At 35.7% G+C, this 26,383-nt stretch overlaps 1 protein-coding gene and 1 long non-coding RNA gene across 3 annotated transcripts in view; one reads left to right on the top strand and one right to left on the bottom strand.

The window, feature by feature from the left end:
* The window catches only part of LOC136032277 (early growth response protein 3-like), a 113,295-nt gene that overhangs the window by 49,317 nt on the left and 37,595 nt on the right, over positions 1-26,383 (top strand). For both annotated transcript variants that reach the window (XM_065712540.1, XM_065712541.1), the window contains exon 3: positions 23,325-24,099. In XM_065712540.1, the coding sequence (XP_065568612.1) occupies positions 23,325-24,099 (775 nt within the window). The remainder of the gene's footprint in view (positions 1-23,324; positions 24,100-26,383) is intronic.
* The window catches only part of LOC136032278 (uncharacterized), a 42,039-nt gene continuing 23,820 nt past the window's right edge, over positions 8,165-26,383 (bottom strand). The window contains exon 3 of the long non-coding RNA XR_010618698.1: positions 8,165-8,302. This is a non-coding gene — a long non-coding RNA (uncharacterized LOC136032278). The remainder of the gene's footprint in view (positions 8,303-26,383) is intronic.

Consider the following 26,383-nt stretch of genomic DNA (forward strand, 5'->3'; position numbering starts at 1 on the left):
AATAAGGTATTCTATTGATTTGACATACACACCTGTGTGTTTTAGGCACAGTTCTTTATATCCGTACATAACCTAGAAATAATCCAGTATGTAATTTTTTTTTCTGAAAAAAAAAAAAACAAAACAAAACAAAAACAAAGCGGCTTCGATACAATGACATTCACTTATGATAGAAAGGGCAAGAAGTAAGTTCAAACAGATAGCAGATCACTGCGATTAGCCGCCCTCTCTCTGTATATTTACCAAATGGGAGCATAATTCAAATGACGCTGTTGAAATAGAATATGGTCGCTCCTAACACACACACACACACACACATATATATATATATATATATATATATATATATATATATATATATATATATATATATATATATATATATATATATATATATATATATATATATATATATATATATATATATATATATATATATATATATATATATATATATATATATATATATATATATATATGTATATATATATATATACATGGAGGAAAGCTTTACGGGGGGGGGGGTCAATAATAACCTTTTATTTGTGATTTGAATAAGAAGAGCCCAGAGACTTGGGGAAATTTAGAATATCGGGGCGGGAGACGGGCCCTGTCCCCCCTCTGCGTACATCCCTAATTCTAGCGTTCCAGATCATAGACTCAATGGGGGGCAATTCCCTCTTCTCCTCCGTTTGGTACCCCTGGCCCGGCATGGCTTACAGGCCTAATAATAAGAGATAGATCAAAAAAGAAGGAAGTGCCAATGGCTGAATTGTGTGAATACCAACTAATATGTAATCGCAGGTCTGTTTTCATCCCTACCACTGCTTCCCATTATTTATCGTAATATCCAATATTTCTAATTTTTTGCTTCAAAAAACCAGTTTCATTATGGCAGTTTAAATCTCAAAAAGAGAGTTCCAGAACGGGTTGGAGAAGCGATATTTAAGTCAGTTTGGTTTTCAGCCAATAATCATTGTTTCTTTCTGAAATTAAATAAAAAAAAAACTAGTTTTTTTAACTGAAAGTAAGGAGCGACATTAAAACTTAAAACGAACAGAAATTACTCCGTATATGAAACGGGTTGTCCCCTCCGCAATCCCTCGCTCTTTACGCTAAAGTTTTTAATTGTTTTAAAAAGTAGAATTGTGGCAAAGAGTCAAACTTTAGCGTAAAGAGCGAGGGATTGCGGAGGGGATAACCCATTTCATATACGGAGTAATTTCTGTTTGTTTTAAGTTGTAATGTCGCTCCTTACTTCCAGTTAAAAAAACTAGTTTTTTTTATTCAATTTCCGAACGTTTTTGAATTAATGCAAGTTTGATTTTGGCTTTCCGCACATAAATTATTAAAATGAAATTCGTATATTAATTCTTTTTTTGGCTAAATGGCTTTCTCTTAGTTTTGATCAGACGATTTTGAGAAATAAGGGATGGGAAAGGAAGCCTAGTTGCCCTCCAATTTTTCGGTTACTTAAAAAGGCAACTAGAACTTTTAATTTTTTACGAACGTTTTTATTAGTAAAAAATATACGTAACTTTAGAATTAACTTACGTAACAAACTTTTATATTCTTATATTTTTATTGTGTATACGAGAGGGTTTGTACCCTCGTTAACACGTCGCTCTTTGCACTAAATCGTAAGTTTTGTCCCGATTCTTTAGGAATGACCCCTGAATCAGAAAGGACGTAGAATAAATAGTTGAAATTACTAGAAATACTTTAGCATAAAGAGCGAGGTATTTATCTCCTCCTAAATACCTTGCTCTTTACGCTAAAGTATTTTTAGAGCCCCTCATATGCGTAATAATCTCTCTTCGTTTTAAGTTCCAATGCTACTCCTTACTTTCAACTGAAAAAACGTTTTCATGTTTATTTTTTCATTGTTATTTTATAGTATTTCTAGAAAATCCTGCGCCCTTTTCATTGAATTTTTCTTCTCCCGTGACATATTCCTCCAAGGAAAGATCCTCCCACCTAGCCCCCTTGCCTCAACCCCAAACCAAAAAAATCCTCCTGAAAACGTCTGTACACTTTTCAATAACCATTACTATATGCAAACACTGGTCAAAGTATGTAACTTGCAGCCCCTCCCCCAGGGATTGTGGGGGAGTAATTCATTCCCAAAGACACAGTTATTATGGTTTTCGACTATGCGGAACAACATGGCTATCTCAAAATTTTGATCCGTTGACTTTTGGAAAAAATGAGCGTGGGAGGGGGCCTAGGTGCCCTCCAATTTTTTCGGTCACTTAAAAAGGGCACTAGAACTATCCATTTCTGTTAGAATGAGCCCTCTTGCGACATTCTAGGACTGCTTGTTCGATACGATGACCCCTGGGGAAAAGAAAAAAAAAAACAAAAAAAAAAAAACAACAAATAAACACGCACCCGTGATTTGTCTTCTGGCAAAAAATACGAAATTCCACTTTTTTGTAGAAAGGAGCTTGAAATTTTTGCTATAGGGTTTTCTGATACGCTATGACTTTTAGGGGGTGTTTCCCCCTATTTTCCAAAATAAGGCAAATTTTCTCAGGCTCGTAACTTTTGATGACAAAGACTAAATTTGATGAAACTTATATATTTAGAATCAGCATGAAAATACAATTATTTTGATGTATCTTTTAGCATCAAAATTCTGTTTTTTAGAGTTTCGTTTACTATTGAGCCGGGTCGCTCCTTACTACAGTTCGTTACCACGAACTGTTTGATTCATCGTCGGACTTCGGACTAGGCAAGCTATTTTGCAGAAAGCCCATAAGAGACACCACTTTAGGGGGGTGATATCCCCGGGTCACTTCTTGGCTTCCTAATTTTTCGTGACAAGCTGTTCTTTATCTGCATCCCCTTTCGAAAACAACCTAAAGGAGATTCTGGTTTGCTAAGCCCCCACCCCTAGAGCAGCTCGTCATTTTTTTTACTGTACTATCAAACTGTTCATAGTTATGGACAATGGGTTAAGAGTAACCCAAGTTAACAGCAACCGAAACTAAAAACGGATTTTGAACACAGTGTGTATTAAAATGAATAAACTTTTTTCTATTGATTCTAAAATTTGTTAAGTGTAAAGTTGGTTTCAAGAGTTATTACCCTCAGGTATTTCTCAAAATTTTGTTTTGCCCTCCCCCTCCTGCTCTGATCCATTAAAAAGGGTGTTTTATTTATTTCTTTTATATTTCTATCGAGGGGTGCATCTCAGAACGTCATGTGTGCCTTGCAGTTTCACCTCGCGTGGCGAAATTCCGCCATGCTTGGTACAGTCGCCACAATGCTTAGCACAGCTCTTCCATGCTTAGCTCGCTTTCGTGACAATTGACATGCGCTACCTGGTGTACGGGATTTTGGAAATTCGACGACCCCTCAAATTCTATTTTGCTACATAGTTTTCAGAGTTTGTCCAAATAATCACACAGTCCCTAAGCTCAATGACTTAATAGATTTCTCAGTTTATAATGGTTTTCATGGGTATAGGCGTTTACCTGCTTCCCGGGGAATACCCCCAAAGAAATGCCCCCTCCCCGTGGAAAATAACCCAAGTCGCCCCCCTCCCCTTGATGAATATCCTTCCCTCGAAAAATATTCCCTGTAAAATCCCCCTCGTGGCTGGTTGGTCTTCAATCACTTTTTACTTACAAAAAAGGTCTAGAACTCTCTTTAGACCTCTAAAATGGGGCTCTCTGATTATTTTGTAGTTAGGGAGGGAGGGAGACATCTCAAAGAATGCATTTTAATGCCCAAACATCCCAAATCTCATTGAGCCTCCAGATAAATGCATATTCTAAGGGAAAACCGAGGGGAGAGGGGAGGTAGAAATTGATGTGTAATCTCTAGGGCTGTAACCAGAACCCTATTTTGGGGGAACGGGTATTTTTTGTAAAGAACGGGTATTTTTTGTGGGGAACGGGTATTTTTTTGTGGGGGAGGGGGGCTAAAAAAACAGTTAAAGATGTGAAATTGATATTTAATCCCTATTAATTTCTGAGAATATTACTGGTCTACGCTGTTTTATGAAAGTAAAGAGTAACATTAAACCCCAAAATTAGTAGAATTTATTCTGTGTAGGAGGGTGGTTCCCCCTCCTCATCTCCGCCCCCACCTCACGGTCGCAGAAACTTTGGAGGGTGCTCATTGTGGCAGAAATTCATGTTTCTAGCCTTTTTTTAATAAGTCGAAAGAGATTGGATACCAACCAGCCGCGGAATGGTATTTTCCGGGGGGGGGGGTATTTTTTGGGGTTGTATTTCCAAGGGGGTGAATCTTCCAGGGGGATAGTGGATTAAAGGCCGACTCTCGGTTTTCCTTTTGAACTCGGGATAAGTGCAATACGCAAAAGCAATGAAGGAAAGTGGTGGAAAATATGTTAATGGTTTACGTCTGTGTGTATTTTTCGTAATCCAACCACATTATTCCTTAAGCGTATTCATGAAAAAGAAGTCAATAATTTCACCTTTTTAAAGTCTGATTGGCTTTTAAGCAAATTTTTAAGTAAAGCGACCGAAATTTACTTTAGGTGGCAAGATTTCTTACGAGAAAAACCTATTTGAGAAAATCAAAAGGTTGGAAAAGGCAAAAGACGACGAAATTTGGCTTATGCTTCGCCTTTGGGCTATTCTACAATATGTTCCAAAACTTGGCGTTAAACAAGGACATATTTTACGCAAGTAGGGGCACAACAAGATAATTTCTCTAGTTTTGCTCAGCTCTTTTGTTGCAGCAGATAAGTCATATGGCTTTATCTTAAGTACTGCAGCTTGTTGATCAAATTAACTTTGTTGCCAAAATGTCGTGCCACACCACAAGATATCCTGCAAACTCAAAGTCAAAATACAATACATAAAAATAAATCTTCCTAAACCATTCTCGCTTCTATGATTTCTGAAAATTTTTTGGCACAGGTGATTTTGTGGCACATTGTTTGGCACAGGTGATTTGTTGCAGCAGACTTCGTCTTAAGTGCTGCAGCAGACTTCGTCTTAAGTGCTGCAGCAGACTTCGTCTTAAGTGCTGCAGCAGACTTCGTCTTAAGTGCTGCAGCAGACTTCGTCTTAAGTGCTGCAGCAGACTTCGTCTTAAGTGCTGCAGCAGACTTCGTCTTAAGTGCTGCAGCAGACTTCGTCTTAAGTGCTGCTGCTAGCCGATCAAATTAATTGCATGAAAAATATTATGCCACACCAAAAAATCTTACTCTTGCTCAAAATACAATTAATTGTAAATGTATCTTCCCAGAGCCCAAGTTGTTTTTTACTTTTTTTAGAATTTCTCTAATTTTGCTCACTTGTTTTTGCAACAGAAGTCAAATGCCTTTGTCTTAAGTGCTGTAGCTTGCTGGTCAGATTAACTTCATGTAGCAAATCATACTACGCTGCAAGACATACTAACATACAACTTAAACTTTCCAATTTGCTCCACGAATCCCTCAGCTCTCTCTCAGCTAACTCTTTGTTTTCTAATATCCATTAAGGCGTCATTTCTTAACTTAGTTGGTACCAAAATGGTAGCAATGCATCGACTCAGATTTCTCATCGTACAGGGGTCGACCTCCCTTCCCCCTCCCCCTTGGATACGGCCTTGATAAAACCACTAAGAAAAAGAAAGTAACAGCAGCTGAACAGCGCTTAGCAGCACCATTTTCACCTAAATTTAATGAGTGAGATCTGCATGGTACGTAAAATGCTCTTAGGTTTAGGCACTGAACCAGGCACTAAAATTTTATAGGCTAATTATTAGTCATTAATATTAAGAAACTTAGAGCCGTAAAAAATGTAAAATGTATATTCGAGGCACTGATGTGGCGCTAAAATAGTAATAATGATACTGGACGTAAATGGGAAGCACTAAACAGGGACAATCTACTGTATTTTCTTTCTGGATTTGTTAATCTTCACATTAATCATTATTTTCATTAATATTTAATTAATTCACATTTCATTAATTCACATTTTCATTAATCATTCTCATCTTAAAAGTAAATTTATAGCGAAAAGAAATTTATGGTGATTGTGAAAAAAGCCTAAAACCTCTCGAAAACGGCGACAGATCAAAATGAAAACAGTATCATTGGAATTAGCATGGCCAATTACTTTTCTGCATGGGTAGCACTGATCTGTCTCCGTTTTTTTTATTATTTTTTTTTTCAGGGCTAGTGGGTTACCAGATCAAACAGTTCGTGGTAACGAACTATAGTAAGGAGTGACTCGGCTCAATAGTAACCGAAACTCTAAAAAAACAGAATTTTGATACCAATAGTTACAACAAATTCGTATTTTAATGCTGATTCTAAATATATAAGTTTCATCAAGTTTAGTATTACCCGTCAAAAGTTATGAGCCTGAGAAAATTTGCCTTATTTTATAAAATAGGGGGAAAACATCCCTAAAAGTCATAGAATCTTAACGAAAATCACACCATTAGATTCAGCGTACTAGACAACCCTATTGTAGAAGTATTAAGCTCCAATCTACAAAAATGTGGAATTTTGTATTTTTTGCCAGAAGACAGATCACGGATGCGTGTTTATTTGTTTGTTTTTTTTCCCCAGGGGTGATCGTATCGCCCCTTTGGTCCTAGAATGTCGCGAGAGGGCTCATTATAACGGAAATTAAAAGTTCTAGTGCCCTTTTTAAGTGACCAAAAAAATTGGAGGTAACCTAGGTCCCGTCCCACGCACATTACCCACAAAGTCACAGGATCAAAATTTTGAGATAGCCGTTCTGTTCAGCTTAGTCGAATTCCCCACGGTCCCCGGGGGAGGGGCCGCAAGATACAAACTTTGACCATTGTTTACATATAGTAATGGTTATTATGAAGTGTATAAACGTTTTCAGGGTGACTTTTTTCGCGTTGGGGTGGGGTGTGTGTCAGGGGGAGGGAGTTACGTGGGAGGATCTTTCCATGGAGAAATTTTTTCATGAGGGAAGAGAATTTTCATGAAGGGTGCAGGATTTTCCAGCATTATTTAAAGAAAACAATGAAAAAATAAATATTTTTTTCAACTGGAAGTAATGAGCAGCATTAAAACCCAAAACGAACATACAATATTGCGCATATAAGGGGTTTCGTCTCCTCCACAATGCCTTGCTCTTTACGCTAAAGTGCTTTTAATAATTTCAACTATTTATTCGACGGTCTTTGTGATTCGTGGGTCATTCTTAAAGACTTGGGACGAAATTTGAGCTTTAGTGTAAAGGGCGAGGTATTGACAAGGGGATGAACCTCCTCATATACGTAGTAAAAAACCCAAATATAGAAGCTCGTTACGTAAGTTAATTCGTAACGTATTTATGTTTATTACTAGCAAAAACGTTCGTTAAAAAAAAAATCCAGTTGCATTTTTAAGTAACAAAAAATTGGCGGGCAACTTGGCCTCTTACCGCTTTTCTTTTTTTGTCAAAATCGTCTGATCAAAACTACGAGAAAATCATTTAGCAAAAAAAAATTAATATGCAATTTTTTTTTATTTATTCATGTGCGGTGAGCCAAAATCAAAACATGCGTTAATTCAAACACGTTCAGAAATTAAGTAAAAAAACTAGTTTTTTTTTAACTGCAAGTAAGGAGCGACATTAAAACTTAAAACGAACAGAAGTTATTTCGTATATGAAAGGGGTTGTTTCCTCCTCAACACCTCACTCTTTACGCTAAAGGTTTTTAATTGTTTTAAAAAGTAGAGCTGTGACAAAGAGGCAAACTTTAGCGTAAAGAGCGGATCGTTGAGGAGGGGACAATTGGAAAGATAGATTTTTTCAACAAAAATATTAATAATAAAATTTTTCTATTTATAACAAGTGCAAAGTCATATATGACCGGTATAAATCATGTAAGACTCTATGACCGGAGATTACTTGTACTTGTATCTGTACAAGACAAGGACGCCTCACCCAACATCTAGAAGACTACGTATGGTTGACTCCCATTTGTCACGATCTTCTGCCAACTCTTCAGCAAACCGGAGCCAGCAGCTCTCCCAGTTTCTGCCAAATCTTCAAAATCCGCCTATGGGTTCGAGGTCGTTTGTGGCAGTTGCCCACCGACTCTTCAATTGACCGCCAGGTCGCCTGCACCAATCTGGCAACGGGCCAGCTAGAAGCACTTGCTTTATGTTGCGGTCATTGGGTCTATGACTGCAGATTCAAGGAGAAAGAAATGAAGGAGGAAGAAACGAGCATATATTGCAAAAAGAAAACGAGAAACAGCCAGTCTCACTGATTAACCACCGAAAACAATCCTGAGCAAATTGCCATGCGCAACATCCAGCACACACAGAAACTTTCAATTTGACTCAGACATCCGTCGCACGGTGGCACTAGAAAAAAAAAGAAGAAAAATCCAGAAATCAAAAATGTTTTTGCGAAGGTACCAAACAGGTGACATTTTTTAGCTGACTGGAATTGAGTTTCACATGTAGAATAAGAGGTAGTTATGGGTAAAAAAGAGTAAAAGAGGTAAAAAAGAAAGTTGATTAGAAGCAGAGCCAGAATTAGTTTTTTTCAAGGGGGAGGAGCAAACGTAGGCTTTTACGTCCCCCGTCACACCGTTAATACTGTAAATATTGCAACTTTTCCACAAAATGTTAAACTTTAAGATTGTTTTGTCGCCCGGGGCGCTTGGCCCTCTACCCCCCCAAGATCCAGCCCTGATTGGAATTAGATATGGTTTCAAAAATACGAAGCTAGATCGAAATTTCTTTGTAAAAGGAAATAAATTACTGAAGCCTGAAACTCCTCCTCCTAAAGTTTTACCCTTGCAAGACGGACTTCCTGGATAGTGGTATCCTAAACATTCATCGCGAGTGTTGCCTCGTGTTATCAAAATATATCCAAACACCTATTAGACTTTGCTTTTAGTTTATTAGCTATAGGGGTACCAATTTACGTAAATGTGGGGGAATAGATTCATTTTCAATCGCCAAAACAAAGATACCAAAATGTGAACTTGTCAAAACCTAGGAGTGATGTTCTTGTTTCAATGAGAAAACTTAAATAATTTAATTTTCAAAATCGGGGTGGGGGTATTTCCTCCACGGTCCTGCTCTCTCCCAATTTGTGCCCAAAAATGCCTATATAAAAAAATAATAAAACTATAAAAATGGCTATGTGTACCATAAATATTTTAAAAAACGTAGAAAAAAAAATACTGTATCTCTAGGTGCACAAAAATTTTAAGAAAAATTCCTACCATACGGAAACAATTGAAATTTTTAAGGAATAAAAATAAAAGAATGAGGCAATCACAAAATATTTTACACCTATTTTAGGACTACTTTTTATGCCACGATCGCCCCAAACTTTCATTATAAGCCCAAATTTCTCAGTTTAGTAGGAAAAAATATTTATTCAGTTTGATCATGATTGTGAGTTTGGATATAAAGAAAATCAATGTTTTCCTTTATCTTATTTTTGGTACTTACGTGTTATCCCGACCACACTCGAGTTCTTGATCTGATTAATACCGATTTCTCTGTCTGCATTCGGGGATAATTAGCTTAGCCTTAGTGAGATAAATTACTATGCAGGTATATTTTACTTAAATATTTAATATGTTGATTAGGTATGCGTTCTGGGTGACCTGCTTTCCATAATTCTCTGTTGTAGTTTCCATAATTTTGTTACTAAAGGATTATATTTTCATCAGATTTTGGTATGTTTCATTATGATAAACCTAACTTTACTTCTTGAGTGTGTTCGCGATAACACGTAAGTACCTTTTTTCTTCTAACCTAGAACTCATTAAAAAAAAAGAAAATCCTTTGCAGTTCAACCGTGCAGCTTTCTATATTACAATTCTATATTTTTTCTATATTATCAATTCTTTCTATATTTTTTCTTCTAACGTAGAACTCATTAAAAAAAAAGAACATCCTTTGCAGTTCAACCGTGCAGCTTTCTATATTACAGTTCTATATTTTTCTATATTATCAATTCTTTCTATATATTTTTTTTCTAACGTAGAACTCATTAAAAAAAAGAACATCCTTTGCAATTCAACCGTGCAGCTTTCTATATCTCATTACGATTAACCTAGCTTTACTTCTTGAGTGTGGTCGCGATAACACATAAGTACGTTTTTTCTTCTAACGTAGAACTCATTAAAAACAAGAGCTAAGATCTCATATGGCACTTGTGACGAGACCAGAAGAGCTAAGAGCCAAGAGCGCATATGGTACGAGCTGTTACAAAATTCAAAGAATGAATAGATTGATTTAAAAGGAAAATCAGAGGCTTAATGCCCGTCGGGATTTAAAATAAGAGCTCTGAGTCACGATGTCCTTCTAAATATCAAAATTCATTGAGATCCGATCACCCATTCGTACGTTATAAATACCTCCTTTTTTCTAATTTTTCCTCTCCCTTTAGCCCCCCAGATGGTCAAATCTGGGAAAAAGGCTTTATCAAGTCAATTTGTGCAGCTCCCTGACACGCCTTCCCATTTTCATCGTCCTAGTATGTCCGGAAGCACCAAACTCGCCAAAGCACTGAACTCCTCCCCGCAACTCCCCCAAAGAGAGCGAATCCAGTAGGGTTACGTCAATCACGTATATACGACATTTGCTTACTCTATCCACCAAGCTTCATCCCAATTCCTCACTATAAGCGTTTTCCAAGATTTCCGATTTCCCCCTTCAACTTCCCCCAATGTCAAAAGATCTGGTCGGGATTTGAAATAAGAGCTCTGAGACATGAATTCCTTCTAAATATTAAATTTCATTAAGATATGGTCACCCGTTCTTAAGTTAAAAATACCTCATTTTTTCTAATTTTTCCAAATTAACACCCCCCCCCAGGTCCTCCAAAGAGAACGGATCCGTTCCAATTATGTCAATCACGTATCTAAAACTTTTGCTTATTCTTCCCATCAACTTTCATCTCAATCTCTCCACTCTAAGCGTTTTCCAAGATTTCTGTTTCCCCCCTCCAACACTCTATGTCCCCGGATCCAATTCGAGTCGACAATGGAGCATCTGAGACATTAGATCCTTCTATATATCAAGTTTCATTAAGATCCGATCACCTATTCGTAAGATAAAAATACCCCAATTTCACGCTTTCCAAGAGTTCTGGTTTCCCTCTCCAACCCCCCCCCCCAATGTCACAGGATCTGGATGGAATTTAAAATAAGAGCTTTAAAGCACAAGGTCCATCTAAATATCAAATTTCATTAAGATCTGATCACCCGTTTGTAAGTTACAAATACCTTATTTTTCCAAATTACCCCCCCCCCACCAACTCCACCAAATAGAGTGGATCCGGTCCGGTTATGTCAGTCACCTATCTTAGACTTGTTTTTATTCTTCCCACCAATTTTCATCCTGATCTCTCCGCTTTAAGTATTTTCTAAGATTTCAGGCCCCCCCCCCAATGACGCTGGATCCGGTTGAGCTTTAAAATAACAGATCTGAGTTACAAGGTCCTTCTAAATTTGAAGTTTCATGAAGATCCGATCTCTCCTTCGTAAGTTAAAAATAGGTAATTTATTTCTAATTTTTCAGAATTAACCCCCCCTCCAATTCCCCCAAATAGAGTTGATCCGTTCCAATTATGTCAATCACGTATCTATGACTTCTGCTTATTTTTTCCACCGAGTTTCATCCCGATCCCTCCACTCTAAGCGTTTCCCATGATTTTTCCCCCAAACTCCCCCCAATGCCACCAGATCCTGTCGGGATTTAAAATAAGAGCTTTGAGACACGATATCCTTCTAAATATCAAATTTCATTGAGATCCGATACCCGTTCGTAAGTTAAGAATACCTCACTTTTTCTAATTTTTCAGAATTAACCCTCCCCCCAGCTACCCCAAAGAGAGCGGATCCGTTCCGGTTATGTCAATCATGTATCTAGGACTTTTGCTTATTTTTCCCACCAAGTTTCATCCCTATCCCTTCACTCTAAGTGTTTGCCAAGATTTTAGGTTTCCCCCTCCCAACTACCCCCCCCCCCATTGACACCAGATCCGGTCGGGACTTAAAATAAGAGCTTTGAGACACGATATCTTTCTAAATATCAAATTTCATTGAGATCCGATCACCCGTTCGTAAGTTAAGAATACCTCTTTTTTTCTAATATTTCAGAATTAACCCTCCCTCCCCAGCTACCCCAAAGAGAACGGATCCGTTCCGGTTATGTCAATCATGTATCTAGGACTTGTGCTTATTTTTCCCACCAAGTTTCATCCCGATCCCTCCACTCTAAGCGCTTGCCAAGATTTTAGGTTTCCCCCTACCAACTACCCCCCCAATGTCACCAGATCCGGTCGGGGTTTAAAATAAGAGCTTTGAGACACGATATCTTCTAAATATCAAATTTCATTGAGACCCGATCACCCGTTCGTAAGCTAAAAATACCTCATTTTTTCTAATTTTTCAGAAATAACCCTCCCCCCAGCTACCCCAAAGAGAACGGATCCGTTCCAGTTATGTCAATCATGTATCTAGGACTTGTGCTTATTTTTCCCACCAAGTTTCATCCCGATCCCTCCACTCTAAGCGTTTGCCAAGATTTTGGGTTTCCCCCTCCCACCCCCCCAATGTCACCAGATCCGGTCGGGATTTAAACTAAGAGCTCTGAGACACGATATCTTTCCAAAAATCAAATTTCATTAAGATCTGATCAACCGTTCGTAAGTTAAAAATAGTTCATTTTTTCTATTTTTTCCGAATTAACCGGCCTCCCACTCTCCCTCAGGTGGTCAAATCAGGAAAACGACTATTTATACTTTAATCTGGTCCTGTCTCTGATACGCCTGCCAAATTTCATCGTCCTAGCTTACCTGGAAGTGCCTAAAGTTGCAAAACCGGGACCGACAGACAGACCGACAGAATTTGCGATTGCTATATGTCACTTGGTTAATACCAAGTGCCATAAAAAGAACATCCTTTGCAGTTCAACCCTGTAGCTTTCTATATTACAATCTGGCTGGAAAAGCTCTTTGGTGAAATTTGGAACTGTTCAAGAACTACTGCAGACAACGATGGAAGCGACTACCAACCAACAAAATTTGTACCATTACACATTAAAATATTTCATTTATGCTAATACAGAATAACCGAAGCATACATTGAAGTGCCCCCAGGGTCGCCATGAACCGGCTCATTTCGCAAGCATGGAGATCAATCAAATTCTCGAAAACCATCAATGTGATGGCCACCTTTGACACAATACTTTACTATCCTTCAAATTCATATAATTATTTGCCGTCTACCAGATTAGTTAAATTTATGCTGCAAACTAGCTGAAAATTTAGCTGCAATCATGCGTATACCTATGTTTACGAGAAAACCTTTCTGTCATTGAATTGGCATGCTCCTAATAGCAATTCGACATCTTTGGATATCACCATTTTATGGATATGAAAGAGATAGGTTTTTTAAGTGAAGGAACTTGTCTGGTGACATTCTAACTTTCAGGTTACAACTTTTTAATAGATTCTTTTCATTTTACGAGATTTTCGCCTGATAGTGATATTACGGGTAGCTTCTATTTTAGATGTCTACTGAATCCACTATTTCTTTTTGGAAATAAAAATACATTTAGATTTCAATTCAAGAAGACTAAAAAAAAAATCCCCGAGGGATCGCCCACTCTGTAACGCTAGGTATAAACACTTATAATATATTGCAGATAATTATTTGGTTTAAAAAAAACGTCTTTCTAATTTATTAATGGAGACAAATGAGGACTTGAACAAGGTCTTGACCTAATTATCCAGGACAAAACAGTATAACCAATACATTAGCCATATAATCATGTCCAAAATCGAGCAAAATTAATATTGATAAATGCAAGTCGCTGTACAACTCAAAGCAAAAGCACCCTAAATTTAATAAAATATTGCCCAAGCAATGACCTCACATCAGGGCTCATCAGAGGAAAGCACACTTGCCAATACGGGTTCTGGCGCTTTAAATTCCTGACCCTAGCAGGTGAGCGCGCCTCCCAAAAAACTTATGACATCCCAGTTTAACGCTACCGCGGTTTTCCGCCACCCAGGAAATCTTGCATCATCAAGAGGATTAGCTGGGTCAGAATAACCTAACAGGTTAGGTTAGTCTATGTCTATATCTATGTCTATCTCTATGTTTGTGTCCATTTCTATGTCTATGCCTGTTCTTATGTCTGTTCTGACCTACCTGAATTAAAAGGTGGCGGAAACATATGATGGCGGAAAACCGCGGTGGCGTTAAAAGATTTGAAGTAAAATCGAATAGTTGCGGGCATCAAGTCATGGTTAATTGTAGAAAAAGCCAAGACATATAGTCCGAGTGAGTGAGAGGATATTCGAGCATTAACTCCTCGTATTAGAGTTGTATAAAAATGATGCTAATTCAATTGTTAATAGATATGTCAATCTATTATTCGTACATGCGTCATTCCTAGGGCGGTAGAACTAAGGTAGATAGTCGGCAGTAGAACTAAGGTAATACGTTGAAACCTTCCAAGAAATTATTTCACCCTAACCACCTGCAATTAAACACCTGCTTGAGTTGAAACTTACCCCTATTTAAAAAATAAGGAAGAGAAAAAATGCATACAACAAGTTACATAAAAATATGATTCAATATTTCTTGATAACTGTTATTATATTTATTTAAAGTTCATTATACAAATTAAGTTTTTTTTTTAATTTCCAAGTAAGTTTATTGGTGGAAAAACCTCTTACTATTAATTTTTGGCTAAGTATTTGACTTCTATTTTTAAAATCAATGTAATTACTACGAATTCTTATGTATATAAATAGTTGGGAATAAAATGCTGAATATGTTATATTTGAATGTATATTGCTTTTATGGAATTGGAAATTAACTACTGAAAAAATTAAAAGCATCCTCTTTATTATATATTTTAGAAATAAATTGTTATTATGTGAAACATTAATATCTAAATCTAGAAAGTGGTCATAATTGTCTTTTGCATTGCTAGGTTCCAGAATTAACTCGGGTGGGTATATATTATTCAAAATCTCCAAAAACTCTGCATAATTTATCACCAGAAGATCATCTAAATATCTTTAATTTTTCAAAGCGAACATTTAAAATTACTTGGGTTCTTTTTATCAATCATAGATTCATATTCTAATTGGCTTGAAAACAAGTCCGCTACAAATTCACTGGCATTAACCCCCCCCCCCCCATAGGAATTCCAACAATTTGCTTATGCAGATTACCATTTAACTTTACAAAAGTATTAAATAGAACAAATTCTAGTAAATCATATATAATGTCCTAGCTGTAGCATCTTGAACTAATATTACTATTAAAGAACTTAGTCCATCTAGCCTTCTTATTATAAGCTTCAACTTTTAAGAAAACCCAAATTAGACAAAGGAAAACTTTCTTAATAATCTTTCTATAAATTTCCAAATACTAAATTAAGTGGTAGATTTGTATATAATGTAGTGAAATAATCAAATGTGTCCACTCTTTTGACTGAAACTATAGCTAGAGAATCTATTATTTGTAATGAATTATTGACACTCAAATATGGACTAAAATTGGAATTTTTTTTAGTTCCCGAGCAATATGCCAAATTTATTTCAAATTTCCCCAAAAATACATGAAAGGTCTTCAGTGCAATAATCGATAGTTTTAAATTGACTTCTATCATTGGAGTCAATTTAAAATACGTCATTGAATAGCGACGTTTCAGTTACTGTTCTCAAAATTTACTAATCCGTTCAAAATCTCATAGTTTTCCCTGTTAATTCTTATCATTTTCGTATAATCCATAGCTTCCACTTTCCGACGAGCCCCCCTCCCCTGGAATTCAATAAGTATGACTGATTCTGACCTTTCAAAAATCTGGCTTTTTTTGTAAAAAAAAGTATAGTTTATGAATTCCACTTCGATTACCCAATACCTCTTTTGGTTGATTTATCTCAAGTTTAATAGTGTAATTAATAGAAAATTACAATCGTAATTGTAATTTTCTTGTTAGTAATATGTCCATCATTTTCAATACTGACCAATGCGATTTATCAACTTTTTGTGCTGTTCATTGAACAGCAACATAGAATCAAAGTAATGACTGATGTGCAGAAATTTCTGCACATGGAAGAACTTCTTAACTTACCGGTATTATTGTTTGTTTGTTTAATATATTACAAATTAATTAATTTAGTCCGGAATTTACCAAAAAAAAAATCGTTACTACTATTTTTAGTGGCATAGAGTAGTAAAGTGTCGAAGGCGAGTATCCGACGAAATTTTCCAAGTAAAGAGCAAGTCTGCAAATACTATTCATAAGTAAAAATAAGATATGGAATAGAGTACTCTTTGCTTACAAAAAAAAAAAAAAAAAAAAAAAAAAAAAAAAAAAAAAAAAAAAAAAAAAAAAAAAAAATGCATCTAATCCGACATTCATGTTCTTCGTATTTTCTTGTTCTCTACCTTCGATCCACGAAAATTTAAGGGGGGGGCAAAATTTATTTTTTAAAATCTAGGGAACGGGCAAATTTGTTGGGTTTTTAATTGTTTTTATGAAAATACCATAAAGGAATTTGGTACTTGTGCATTATATGGTACATAATCGAGAATTTGCATCTTCAGATCAGACAATAATCGGTTTATACCTGTCAGTATTTGAAGAAAATTAGCTTAGGCTCAGTTGAAATCTACGGTGTAGGTATGTTTTCATTAAATATTTAATATAGATGGTATTTTAAGAGACGGTATTTTGATTGGGTTAGGCTAGTTATTTAATATAATGCGTTCTATGCGGCCCCCTACCATAATTCTTTGTTGTTGTTTTCATAATTTTGTTACTAAAATATTGAACTCTAATATACTATAATAAACTCTAATATACTATAATATACTATAATATACTATAATTATAGAGTAAGTATATTACTCTAATATATTTTTGTATATTTCATTAGAATTAACCTAATTTCACTTCTCGAGCGTTTACCATATAATACAAAAGAATCAGGAATTTGTCAATAGAATTCCCGCAGAAAATATTTTTTCAGAATACACACAGGGGAGAGGATAAAAATCCAAGGGGTGCCACAAACCCTTCCATTCTCCCTCCCCCTTCCCCAGTTGATGATACTCTTTGCATTTTGTCTTTTTATATTTTTAGTCTGTGAGGAAAGATGGGTTTTATGATCATCCCGACCTTGTGGAGTGCCAATTGGCCAAACTGCAATAGCTTTTTAGCTCAACCCTCACCCTCCCCTCCTTTCATCTGATATTCACGTCTAAGTTTTACAAGGGAACAAATTCTGCTTATCAACTGAATTTTCATAAAGTGGGGCTTTGGATAAATTAAAGAGGATAAATTAATAAAAGTGGTGCATATATCCTATTTTTACTTCCATTCACTTACCCTTATTGGGGATCCTTATCACCCCCTGGAGAGCATTGAACGCCACCTAGGGTACGATAACGCCCACTCTGGAAACCTAAGACATAGATCATGAGCTCTATGCCGACGATTATCTACAGATTGTTTTAATTTTAGCAGACAATAGCCTAATGCTTAAACATAAACAAAACCAAGCTCTCTTCGTAAGAGAACCGGTCATGTCTATCAGAAAAATTTTTGGAAGCACTACATAATCTATATCTGTTAATTATTCTATTTTAACTATTTATGGATTATTCTAACTTTTAGACTGCAGTTATTCCAACAAATTAACAGAACTAAACTGAGTTCGGAAGAGAATCTGTCAAGTCTATCAAAAAATATTTTGGAAACGTTATATTACCTATATCTATAGATTTGTCTTCACCAATTACCTATAAATGATTCTAACTTTTAGCTGACACTTGTCGGAAAAATAAACAAAACTAGACTCTCTTTGGAAAAGAGTCTGTCAGGTCTATCGGAAGATATTTTGGAAGCATTATTTTATCGATGGGCTATATATTAATTACTCTCTATTAATTGTTTATGCATAATAATTAACTATTTTGGCATTTGTCGGGGATGTGTTTATATGAACCTTTTGTTAAAAATTGATATTAAATAAATATAATAAAATATAGATTATTCCAACTTTTAGCCAATAATTGTTCCAACAAATTAACAAAACTAGACTCTCTTCTAAAGAGAATTTGTCAAGTCTATTAGAAAATATTTTTGAAACGTTATATTGCCTATATCTATTATCATTCTACATCAATAGTCTATTAGTTATTCTAACCTTGGTAGACACTTATACAGAAAAACTATATATATATATATATATATATATATATATATATATATATATAGGGGACCACAATAGGTTTCTCAAAATATAGGGGAAATTTGTCGTTTTTTCCAATCTTTAATGAAAATATCAATAAGTTATTTTTTAATGAAAATACCCCCCAAAAAGGGTTTTCAAAATCTAGGACGCAAAGACCCTCTACTTATTTTTAGCTTCGGTATCATGATATTATGTAGTTTTATTGTGTATGAATTATTTATTTTTTTCTTTGGTACGCGGTTTCACCCTCCAAGTTCTTATAGAACATATTTTTGTGTGTGTTTGTGTTTTTTTTCTTTTTGTTAGTAGCACAGCCTTGCAACCGACGCTTTTGGTGTGCTACCGAATGTTTTTTCTCTGATTTCTTCTAATAAATTATTATTACTACTACTGCTACTACTACTATTCCAATTGACGCCATTGACAGATTATTCAATGTCCATTTATTTATAGATTGTTTTAAGTTTTTAAGGACGCATTTGTATAGAAGAATAAACAAAACTAGGCTCTCCTTGGAGGAGATTCTGTCAATTCTATCTGAAAAGAATATTGAAAAATTCATTACATATATCCATAAATTACAATTTAGAAAAACTTAGAGGGGCACAATGCTTTATCAATATCTAGGGGGAACGGTAAATTTGTCGTTTCCAATTTTTAAGGAAAATATCAATAAGCCATTTTTCAATTTACCCCCCCCCCCCCAAAAAAAAAATGGTTTTCAAAATCTAAGGGACAAAAATCCTCTCAACTTATTTTTAGGATCATTTTTTTGGGGGGAGCTTTGGGATCATGAGATTATGTAGTTTTATTGTGTATGAAATATTTAAGTGATTTTTTTTAGGCACACGGTTAAAGCCTTCAACTTCCTATAGAATGTATTCGTTGTTTTTTCTTCTTGTTTTCTTTTCTTTTTGTTAGTCGTACACCCTCTTCTTGTTTTCTTTTCTTTTTGTTAGTCGTACACCCTTTTCTTGTTTTCTTTTCTTTTTGTTCGTCGTACACCCTCGCAAGCGACGCTTTTGGTGTGCTACCGATTGATTTTGTGACTGTTTTTTTTTATAATAAGTTATTATCACTACTACTGCTACTACTATTCCAATTAAGCCATTGGCAGATTATTCGGTATCCATTTATCTATAGATTATTTTAAGTTTTACGAACACTTATATTGAAGAGTAAACAAAATTAGGCTTTCTTTAGAGGAGAATCTACCAAGTCTATAAGAAAAAATGGAAACATTAATTACATATATCTATAAATTGCAATGGCGTCAATTTATGACAATCTAGAGAAGGGCATCATGTTTTTTTCAATATCTAGGGGGAAAGGCAAATTTGTCGTTTTTTTAATGAAAATATCAATAAGTCATTTTCAATGAAAATACCCCAAAAACATATTTTTCAAAGTCTTTTGGGGGGTAAATAAATCTAGGGGGCACAGACCCCCTCTTCCAATTGACAGGTTATTCAATATAATTTTGTCTACGGATTATTTTAAGTTTTGCTGTCACTTATGCAAAGGAATAAACAAAACTAGGCTTTCTTTGGAAGAGAATCTGTCAAGTCTATCAGAATTTTCGAAATATTTTCAATCCGTCTCAAAGATTCATAAGAAACCAGAACCTAATGAATTATTAATCACCTGGACAATTCATCATCAGTCTCCAGTTGATGACTGACGTCTAGAAAATCGTATCTTCGCGGAACACATCAGACGACAGAACATACCTAACATTCATCCTTATAAGGCAGTCATGTGTACAATAACCACTAATCTTTCTTTTCAAGATAATATAGGCAAATGAATTGTATTTTGAAGTTAATAGACTCTAACTCAGAAACCTGTAATTTGCAGCATATTTAAGGGAAAGCATTAACTTTGTCTAAGTCTGTAATCATCCAAATAATGTCAACAATTGATTTTTTAAGAGTTTTTTTTTTTTTTTTTTTTTTTTTTTTTTTTTTTTTTTTTTTTTTTTTTTTTTTTTTTTTGTAAGACAAAAAGTTAAGATGCTTTCCGTGTCCATTAGATTCCCAAGATCTTTTCATATACTAATGCGTCATATTTTGGGTATATTTTGTGCATTCAGTTGCACAAGGAATAATCGATATTCGCTGATATTCTAAGCCTACTAGGTACATTTAAACATGTTTATTGAGGTACAAGAATTCTTTTCCTTTCAAATGTGAAGGTCTATATGCCATTGTTTCTCCACAGGGGCGTTCTAAAATAAGATAAATACACAAAAAAAAATCTAGCCTTTGGGTAGTGCCCCCCCTCAAAATAAAATGTCGAGGTTTTTGTACATTGCCCATATATTTCATCTACATTTTCCGAATCAGATTTAATTTTACTTTCCATCGTTAAACATTAGGGTTCCACAGAATTCCCTGTCGGGTTCAACTAGAAAGAGTGAACTAAAATGAAACCAAGTGAACCACGATGAAAAATATGAAAGACCCTCTGTATCGGGCAAGGTTTCTCGGAGATATGTTATTTATTTAAGGCTTGTATTCCGTGTGCATGCTGTTGCTATGTAATGTTCCATGCAATCCCACAGTTTCAACATTTGAACGTAATGCGCTAATTTTGCTACCATTAAACGAAACTAACTAACAACAACCCACCCTAGCACCAAGCCACCTGAGGCCAACACAGCTACGCATACTCCTCCTCCATCCCAATCTATTCAAAGCCTCTCTCTTCACAACCTCCCAGGAAGTTCCGATTTCATTTAAATCTTTCTTTATGACATCCTCCCACCCAGACGAGGACGATCTTTCGGTTTAACCCTAAACGATTGGCCGAAAAGGACAATTTTCAGCAATCTGTTATCCTTCATCCACAGAACGCGCCCTAGCCATCTCAACCTTTCTCTCATTATCAAACAGTCCGTGGTAACCACACCTTAGATATAGAATACAGTTACGAAAAGTCCCATCTTGCCCAAGAGAAGCTTTTGGTACAGAGCTCTGAACTTGGCGCCTCCTAGATCGTACTACAACATCATAGGCGGGAACGCAATTTTGTTTTATTTGTCCAATTGCTCCGATCTTTTAGATTCAGACTGCCAGTTTCCTGTCTCCAGCCGCTAGCATCGATACCGCGCACTGTGTCCCAAAAATAAATCGAGTTTTCATAACTGCATTGTATATCTAAGCTGTGGTGGTAACGAACTGTAGTAACTATAGATGAAATCTAGGTTTCTATGTAGTAACTGTAGCACAGAGAAACCATTGGTTTATCATCTTTTGTGTGCGTGCCAATGGCGTACCAGCCCTAAGGTTTGATACAAACACTCCTTGCTTGCGCAATATAGTGCTCAATATATCCTGTATCTTATGTAGTCCTTGATAAATCCAAGAAATATCCTTGCGATATCCAAAATTCATTATATTCCCTGTTCTTATATTCCTTGTCCTGTTCACCGTATCGATTGAAATGCAGGGTAATTGAATTTTTTTTCTTCTATTCTTTTTTCTTTTCCTTTTCTTTTTTTTTATTTTCTTCTTCTTTTTCGTATTGTTTTTATTTGTATGTGTATTGGGGTTGTAAGCCCAAACAAGCTTTGCTTCGCGCCATTTGCTTGTTTTGTTTTGTTATTTATATTAATAAACCCATCTTTCTCTCTCTCTCTCTCTCTCTCTCTCTCTCTCTCTCTCTCTTACTTTTAGAAATATTTAGAAAATCGAACTTTATTTTATGAACCTTGTTAGTTTTTAACGTATTTTTGAATGTATAAATAAACTTCCTGGTGATATCAATAGTTGGCCAATAATATCATCTTAACTAGTCTAAGAGTTATTTTTTTCGTTTAATTGTTTATCGTTTTTTAAATAATGCCGGGAAATCCCCCTCCCCTCTATGGGAAGTCCCGACCCCCGCGAAAATTCCTCCATGGAAAGTTGCTCCAGCGCAAAATGACTCGGTTATTTATTGTAATTTCGTTCATTTTGAGTTTCGTTTATTTATTGACAGTTATTTTTTGGTAATTTTACGCTTGGAAAATTAATTGACTTTATTTCTGACTTAGGCAGGTATTTAGTAACAATAACATAGCTAAACTTACAATTTGCACAAAAATACTTCTAAATTAGTAGGTTTTAGTGGGATTTAAATATTTTTCCAAATCCGCTTTATTGTCCAGTATTCTTAACCTAAATTGAGCTTTATTTGTTCCCATTTACTCAGATACATGCCAACAATAATCTCTGTTAATTCATGTTAATTAATCTCTGTTAACTCTGTTTATGTATCTGTTAATTAAAGAAAACGGATTCCAAAAGAATTTCTCACAGAAAAGTAGGGAGCCAAATTATTACTCAAAATGAGAAGCAATGAAGCCACACAGCAACACAGGCTAAACGTAACTATGGATGAGTACATTAAACCCATAATTTAAACTTTGCAGATACTAAAGAAAAAATCAAGCTAAAATTAAAAAGAACAAAAATTAGTACCGATAAGATTGAGGCTACCGCACCCTTAAGCACTCTAAAACCGAGCGTCAGTTACAAGCGGGAAAACGAAGAATAAGACATCTGGTTATTTTGTTGATAGTTATTTTAACTATATAGTCTGATTTCTTGCTACTTTTAAAATTGAGAGGAGATACAAAAACGTTTTGGAAAAGACAAAAGCTTTCAAATATCTCAAGAAATAAACAAGATACAAGAAAAAGGATTTAACTATTCGAAGTAGCCGTGCTGTGCTTCAGAAATGTCGGCTAAAAACAATATTTGACCGAAAATGTCACATAGCTTTTTTTGAATCGCTGCTGCCAATTAATGACGGAAATTCTGCGCAGGGTAATGTCACGGAAGTTTGAGCAAGGTCGTATGCAGCGGAGCTAGGGGGTTGAAAACTCCTCCTCCCCGAAATGTTTGTCCCGCTCGTAAAAACTTAATAAAAGTGAATATAAATACATTCTCGATGCGTTTTTTAATTTTTTGTACCCCCGTCTTCCGAAAAATTCATATTACCCCCCCCTGAAACGAAATCCTGGATAATGCCCTGAGTATGAGGGCTAAAAATGTGATTATTTGCGATAATCACCTTTTTGTTTTAATATGAACAGTTTTTTTCCTATGCAATTATTATGCATTTAGTGTAAGACATTTTAAATTTTAGGGTACTGATCTCGACGCCATTCTAAGCAAATTCGACTGGAATCGTAACCTTTCTGGTTTTAGTGAAATAACTTTAAAACCCCGGCGGGAGTCTGCATCTCAAATTGACGATTTTTTTGAAGAAGCTGTTCTGAGCAGACCATCATCATCATCCGGAGCAACTCTTAGCACAAACTCTTTCGGAGGTAATTTTATCCAGTGTCATCCAAGGATGCGTCCTCCGGTGTATTGCCAAACAAAAGATGAGGACGATATATTTGCTCGTCCCTTACCTTGGGAACAAACTAACCCTATAAAAGTAGAAATAGGAGCTGATGCTTTAAAAGATCCTAGTCCTGATACAATACTTAATCAAAATGTAAGCGCTATGTGTATAAAAGAAGAAATGACTTATGCTCCATCACCGTCAAATTGTGATCTTATGGGATATTCTACAAGTCCAGTGCCTGAACAATCGCCATCAACTCTTTATAGGACTCAAAGTTATTTTGATGTTGACCGCGGACGGCCTAGTGTTAAAAGAAATGTGCCGCGAAGTATGAGTGAAAGTTACTCTAATCAGCAAATGGCCGTGACTTTTGCGTTTCAGCATGAACCACCCCCACCTTTATACACACCAGTGTTGCCAAAGCTTCGAGTTGCAAGTCCTGGAGAAAGCGAATCGCAAAATTCTTCAGATAGTAATCCTGTGACAGCATCCCCACAACCTTCGAAATACAATCGTAGAAACAATCCAGAACTAGAGAAAAGACGGATTCACCACTGTCATTTTCCTGGTATGTAGCCAAATCATTTTAATTTTGCAAAATCGTTTTCTCAAGTCCAGAAAATGAAAATATACATGTTGTACACAATGGCTTTTTGGTAAATTCACTTTCTAGTAATTTTTGGTACTTATGTCTTAAAGCTACCATACTCAAGAAGTTAGGTTAACCAAAAGAAATATGCCTAAATATGATGAGAATATAATTCTTTAGTGATAAAATTATGGAAACTACAACAGAGAATTATGGAAATCAGCCCCCCCCACAACACATTTTATCAAATGGCATTTAAATGGTTTCTAACCTAACCAAAATGCCAACTCTATATATAAAATATTCAATTAAACTCTACCCACATTGTAGTTTATCTCTCTCACGCTAAGCTGATCATCACCGAGTACGTACTGAAATACAGAAAGAAACTGATTCTATTCAGACCAAGACCTTGAGCGTGGTAGCTATAAGACATAAGTACCAATTTTTAGTATATTTATTAACATCTTTTGAAGATATGGTTACCTGCTCCTCCTCCCCCTCTGCCAAAAAATCTTACATCTTATGTGGTATTGATAAGTAATATCAGTGTCTATGTACTAATATGTTTTTAAGACTTGAATTTCTTACAAATACGAAAACACGAGTCTGAGAAGTCTACATATCCTTGAAATTAAAATTGCGACATGTTTTCGTTTTGGTTGAAAAAATTGCTGAAGACTAAATTTAGAACAAAATTGCCAAAGAAAACAAGATTATTTTGGCCTGCAAGGAGAATACTAAATGAAGATTTTAATTGTATCCGTATTATTATGTCGACGGCATTTTACATGATAAGACAGGATGCAAATCTCTCAAAGTAGCAGTCTCTCAAAGACAATATTTATTTTACATCTGGGCACATGAAAGGGTTTCAATGTCGTGTTGCTACAGCCCATCCTCGCTCCCTTTCAAAACTAATTCTTCATTCTTTAAGTATGATTCATGTTGTATGTATGTGCCTGGCGTAGTTCCTTCGTGATTTGAGATCACATAAGGTGATTTTTCAAGCTCCTTAACTTTTTTACCCGATGAAACTATATGGACTCAAATTTGCAAATACTTGTTCGAAACTATATACTGTTTCAATATGTAATAACAAAAGGATTCTGCTTATTTGGGCGCCATCCCACAAAATAAGCTGAACTCTCTCTAAAATGAGACACTAAGTATGTAAAGAGCGTTTACTGTCTATCGTAGGTGTGCTCCTTTTTCGCCTCAGGTGATGGACCCAATCCTTCTTCGTGTCCAGGCCTGTTTCTGTTCTTACATCTAGGCCTTCAGTCCAGCCTGATTCTGCTTATTTGGGCACCATCCCACAAAATAAGCTGAACTCTCTCTAAAATGAGACACTAAGTATGTAAAGAGCGTTTACTGTCTATCGTAGGTGTGCTCCTTTTTCGCCTCAGGTGATGGATCCAATCCTTCTTCGTGTCCAGGCCTGTTTCTGTTCTTACATCTAGGCCTTCAGTCCAGCCTTTATGGCCAAAGTTGCCACCTGTAGCACGAAAGTGATATTTTAGATCTCAAATCACGACCAAGACACAGGGACACAACTACAACGGGGACGCCGGGGGCACAGGGGGAAATATAAATGACGAAAGGGACATAGGGAATGTTCGATTAGCAATCACCATCAACAAAGCTCAAGGGATAGTGATATCATAAAGTGATATCATCAATGAAAGTGATATCATAAGTAGCACTGTAGCACGTACATTAAAAATTTTCTCTTATATGACCAAATCGAAAATAAAGACAAATAAAATGCAATTACATGATGGGTCTCACATCAAAATATGTTCCAGAATATTTTTAACGCGTGACAATAATCTAAATAAATTTAAATACGGGGTATGCATGTGTTCGTACATTTTCCCATTTAGCGCTCTGGTCAGGTCAGGATGAATTTTTATTTCTATACATTAAAGACAATTAAAGAATTGAGCTAATAATTAATCTAAGCAGCCTACACTTAAACGGACCATGCGCGTGTCCCGCGCAATTTTTTTTTTTACTTTAGCACCGAAAATCGTTGTGTAGTATACAAATTTGGGCTATACCAGTACTCACTGTATATAATTTTTAACTTATAGATTGTTGTCAGAAGATCGTAAATGCTCCATCGTGATTAATTTTTTTTTATTTTTTTTTCAACTTTTTTTTCTGAAAAGAGAAACAGAATTGTCCATATTCATATTCTCATATTCTGTGTTTTCAGTAAAGTGCTAAATCTGGTAAACTGTGCAAGGAAACTTTAAGG

Source organism: Artemia franciscana, chromosome 10, assembly GCF_032884065.1.
Source record: "Artemia franciscana chromosome 10, ASM3288406v1, whole genome shotgun sequence".
NCBI lineage: Eukaryota > Metazoa > Arthropoda > Branchiopoda > Anostraca > Artemiidae > Artemia > Artemia franciscana.